The following is a 4,791-nucleotide window of genomic DNA, read 5'->3' on the forward strand; positions in this document are numbered from 1 at the left end:
CATTTTAAGTTTCTTAATTATTGTAAATAATTCACAATTAACGACCTTAAAAATACACATTGACATGAAAATCTTATGTAAATCGATTCATAATGGATTTATTCATATCTAATTTTTTATTGTTCATAGCTGTATGGACGTATGGACTTATAATGAATTTTGCAATTTTAATATTAGTTCCCTAATCTGCAATATCAGAAACATATATACTTAATTCAGTACAAATGAGATTATTATTATAAATGCTTTCTGTCTTTTAGCTGCCATTTTATGTCTGTCATTTTGAAAAAAAAACCTAACTTAAAAATCAGCCTCGACAACTTTTTTCGAAATTGAATAAGTTTTAATTTAAAAAAAAAACATTAAAATCGGTTAAGATTTGAAGGCTGTAGACAATTTTGAAACACGATTTCTCATTTTTTCCCCACTGTGCGCCGTCGCGCCCACTAAACAACGTATCTGGCCGCCAATCGTGCTCACTAATCGTTCGCGCAATATCAATATGTCCTTTTTCGCAAAGGAGATCCTGAACTGCCAATTACTTTTGGCTCCCGAGGGTCACCACAAAATTCAATTGTCCTGAAGCCTTTTCATTGAAAATTAACAAGCAACGCCTTCGTCTCGCTAAAGTCCGTTCTACAATAAGCCGTTTGTCGCTGCTGGATGTCACTAACCGTATGTCGAATGTTGCATGTCGGTTATTATTACTACATATTATTCTACATTTAGTCGCAGTTGGTTGCAGTGTGTCATAGTGTGAAAATTGATGTTATAACTATCAATGAACAATAAAACTGTAATAATGTATTGCAATTTGCTATCCATTTGGGTACAAATTACAAAAATGAGACTATTGCTAAAGAATAGATATCAAGTAAGAAGAAAAAGAAGATGGTAGGTTAAACCTCATATTTCTGTTGATATGCGAGAAAATTTTGGTGCTCATAGAAAACTATTCATCTATTTTAAATTACACGATCACGAAGAATTTTTTCAATTTACACGAATGTCTGTACAACAATTTAATTATTTACATCATCTTTTGGAGTCAAAATTACGAAAGAGGAGTCGCAGAGAACCTTTACCATCAGAAATTCGTCTTGCTGTTACATTAAGGTATACTATATTGTAATTGATTAAAATTATGTTTATATATATTCAGTCTCTTGTCATATATATATATATATAACCAATCATTTATAAATTTTTAAGATTAGAAACATTATTATAAAACAAATTAATAAATTAAGAGTTAAGAGCTCAGCTAAATGTTTATTGCTAAACAAAATATAGTTTAAATGACAGACGTTATGATCTTATACCCGATCATTATCAGTCTATTGTTTAAACTATATTTTGTTCAAAATTACTAATAAACATCTATCCAGGTTTGTACTCCTTGTAATTAATTTGATTTTTATCCATTTAAGCTTTAGTTTTTTTAAATTATTATAATATAAACTTCCTATTATTTTTAGTTTCGTTGCTCATGGTGATAGTATTGCTACTACTTCACGACTTTTTCGTATTGGGAAATCAACCCTATACAGTATTATTCCTGAAGTGTGTAAAGCTATATGGGAAACTTTACAACCGATATATCTCCGATGTCCACAGCAAGAAGATGAATGGCTGAAAATTGCAGATGAATTTAATAACATCTGGAATTTTCCAAACTGCATAGGCGCAATTGATGGCAAACATTGTCGTATTCAAGCTCCGGCTAATTCTGGTAGCGAATTTTATAATTATAAAAGCTACTTCAACTTTGTATTAATGGCCATTGCTGATGCACGCTATCGTTTTATTTGGGTAGATATTGGAAATTATGGTAATTTACTTATTTTTATATTATTAAAATGTATAAAAGTAAAGTTTCTTTTAAATTAAGTTATAAAATATATTCTAATTAGGTTCTCTCAATGATGCGGGAATTTGGTCCCATACCACTATGTGTCAAGCTTTGGAGAATAATACAGTATCTGTTCCACAAGCTCGCTGTTTAGATAATACTAATATTACAATACCATTTTCTCTTATTGGCGATGAAGGTTTTCCACTTAAAAGTTACTTGATGCGACCATTTGCTAAAAAAAATTTGCTGGGTAATGAGCAGCGAGTGTTCAATTATCGATTATCAAGGGCACGACGAGTAATTGAAAATGCATTCGGTATTCTCGTTGCAAGGTGGAGAATTTTACAAAAGGCTTTAAGTTTAAAATTGGAAACTGCAGAAGTTATAGTACAAGCTTTTTACATGTTACTTGTTTACATAATTATATTATAACCACTGGGTTAAGCAACAATCAATATTTACATGGAGGTATTGCAGATAAAAAAGGTCCTAATGGTGAAGTAATAGCAGGAAATTGGAGAAATTCAGTAAGAGAAAATAGTTTTGTTGCTTCTTTGGGACGAGTTGGAGCAAACATAGGTGCATCTGCTGCTATAAAACAGCGTGAAATTTTATCTCGTTATTTTGTTTCGGACGAAGGAAGCATACCTTGGCAATGGCAATGTATTTAATGAACGAATAAAATTGGAAAAGATAAATTTTTATTTTAAATTACTAAGTAACATGATTAAGTATTTTAAAAATGTAGAATATTGTAATCAAGTTAGAAAATAAAGTATAAAAAAGTTTTTTAATACAATAAAGTAAATACAAAAACATTTTTGCTCTTGTGTAATTTATTTTTTTAATATTATAATATATTTTTGTATTTATAATATGTCAAACATATACATATATAAGGTTCACAATTATACTCTCTTAAAACAGTGAAGTAAAAAAATAAAACACATGTCAAAAATAAAATATATGTCAAAATAAAATGTTAAAATAACATGTTAAAAATAAAACTATACTCTCTTAAAACATGTTGAAGTAAGAAACATAATATATATGTTGAAAATAAAACAATATTAATAAAAGTTTTAATAATAAAATTTTCAAATAAAAATAATTATCTCTCCTCATATTTTTGAATTATCTGTAATACTTCTATGAGACACTGAGTTTTATGTTTATCAGGAATATATTTTATTTACCTTCTTCTATAGCTAATATGTAACCACTTTTATTTTCGTTTAACACATGAGATGAAATTGATTGTACAGCATGAGATATTGCAGAAGACGCTTCGGATAATTGTTGGTCAATTAGTAGATCCTTTTGTTTTCGACGTTTTGCAAAAGTATCAAATTCAGGCGTTACACTTTTTATATTCTTAAATGGAGAACTTATTGCATTCTGTGTACCAAAATTTGATGTTCTCGGAAAGTGTATCTTAGATATGTTAGATGAACTACTGCTGCAGGAAAAGCTAGATAATACACTAGGAGGACGACTTGATTCAGATTGATAATCAACTGTCATAATCACTTCATTTTCGTTTGGTATGTTATTTTCTGGAAATTTTTACAAGATATTCATTTTTACATTTATAATTATAAAATAAATTTAATTAATCTTTTACTTAAAAGATCAATACACATATACTCGTCATACCTTTCTCACTTTCAATATTGTCATAGTCTGCTATTGGAGAAGGAACAGATCCATCAAAACTTGAAGAATTATTTATTTCAGTCTCCGAGGGTACTAAACAACTCAATCGGCATGGTAGTGACGTTTTTGTTCTAAAAATAATTTTACAATAAAAAATAATAAGTAAAATGTAATAATATAATCACAACCATGTAAAACCAACCGTCTGTGTGCTATATGAGGAGATAAGAAAAGCATCATTTTGTATAGTTCCCATTCTTTTTTAGGTTGATAACCTGATCCCGATGGCAATAACTTTTTTCTAGCTTCTCTACTGAACATATCTCTTAATGACAACCAACGTTTTTCCACCGTATCAGCTATAAAAAATAAATTTATTGTATATTTACAATATAATATTTATAATAGGTTTTTTCAAGTTTTTACCTGTCATATCTATATCATATAAATTTCTTAATTGTCCTGATATAACTTGCCACAAATCTTTTTTTTTATTAATATTTTTAAAATTAACGTCTTTTTTGTCGTAGAGACATGTATTGTCTCGTACGAAATTAATGATAACTTCATCTACAGTTGTTGTTTCCATTTCGTTTTCTAGGTTAAATTGCACTTATGTCGATTGTCGCGATTGGAAAAGATGGAAGTTGGTCATCTTGCGTTGCGACATCGACATTCGACTTGCGACAACTTCTTTCGACAAACGACAATATAACACGCATGCGCCCGACGTCCAGCAGCGACATATGGCTTATTGTAGAACGGGCTTAAGCCGATAAAAGAAGCAGCCGCGGGCCGCTCCCTTAGATAGTGTTCGCCGAGAAAATCGCCGAGTCGAGAATTAACGATTCCATGTATATATTTCGTGTCGTGAGTGCGTTCGTCTAAAATTACATTATATAATATGCAAGGTTGGCAAGTAACGCGTTACTTTGTTGATCGTTACCTTGTTATAATAACAATTTGATAATGACATTGTGAATTTTTTATGATGGTAATGCTAACATCAGAGTTAGAAAAGTATAGAAAAGTCAATCGTTACTTGTAATGGATTGAAAAAGTCATTCGTTACTGAAAAAAATAACTCCTAATTTGTAACGTGTTATTTTTTAGTAACGAGTAACGTTACGCGTAACGTTACGCGTTATTCGTTATACTTATAATTTTTTCGGTGTAACGCATAATAGTGACAAGTTACTTTTCAAAGTGACTTTTCTAACTTTAGTACAACCTTAGCGGTTAGTTAGTTAGCGTTATCGTCATAAAAAATTGCAATATTG

At 30.0% G+C, this 4,791-nt stretch overlaps 2 protein-coding genes across 2 annotated transcripts; one reads left to right on the forward strand and one right to left on the reverse strand.

Annotated features, from left to right (window-relative positions):
* The first annotated feature begins 975 nt into the window (after positions 1-975).
* Positions 976-2,526, forward strand: LOC108726911 (uncharacterized). The gene is made up of 4 exons (XM_018454738.1): positions 976-1,116; positions 1,479-1,831; positions 1,914-2,105; positions 2,333-2,526. The coding sequence occupies exons 1-4, from the start codon at positions 1,007-1,009 to the stop codon at positions 2,524-2,526; spliced, it is 849 nt and encodes a 282-aa protein (XP_018310240.1). The 5' UTR covers positions 976-1,006.
* A 517-nt stretch (positions 2,527-3,043) lies between these two features.
* Positions 3,044-4,100, reverse strand: LOC108726912 (uncharacterized). Its single transcript, XM_018454739.1, has 4 exons — positions 3,938-4,100; positions 3,714-3,870; positions 3,512-3,642; positions 3,044-3,411 (listed from the first exon to the last, which is right to left on the reverse strand). Exons 1-4 carry the CDS (start codon positions 4,098-4,100, stop codon positions 3,044-3,046), a joined length of 819 nt encoding a protein of 272 aa, XP_018310241.1.
* Between the last annotated feature and the right edge of the window lie 691 nt (positions 4,101-4,791).

Source organism: Mycetomoellerius zeteki, unplaced genomic scaffold (assembly GCF_001594055.1).
Source record: "Mycetomoellerius zeteki isolate Tzet28-1 unplaced genomic scaffold, Tzet1.0 scaffold450, whole genome shotgun sequence".
Classification (NCBI taxonomy): domain Eukaryota; kingdom Metazoa; phylum Arthropoda; class Insecta; order Hymenoptera; family Formicidae; genus Mycetomoellerius; species Mycetomoellerius zeteki.

Coding starts and splice junctions, on each gene's coding strand:
- LOC108726912 (XM_018454739.1), bottom strand. CDS start 4,100: ATGGAAACAACAACTGTAGATGAAGTTATCATTAATTTCGTACGAGAC. Junction 3,871..3,937: donor ATATGATATAGATATGACAG/GTAAAAACTTGA, acceptor TATTTTTTATAG/CTGATACGGTGGAAAAACGT. Junction 3,412..3,511: donor CAATATTGAAAGTGAGAAAG/GTATGACGAGTA, acceptor AAAAATTTCCAG/AAAATAACATACCAAACGAA.
- LOC108726911 (XM_018454738.1), top strand. CDS start 1,007: ATGTCTGTACAACAATTTAATTATTTACATCATCTTTTGGAGTCAAAA. Junction 1,117..1,478: donor CGTCTTGCTGTTACATTAAG/GTATACTATATT, acceptor TATTATTTTTAG/TTTCGTTGCTCATGGTGATA. Junction 1,832..1,913: donor GGTAGATATTGGAAATTATG/GTAATTTACTTA, acceptor TATTCTAATTAG/GTTCTCTCAATGATGCGGGA.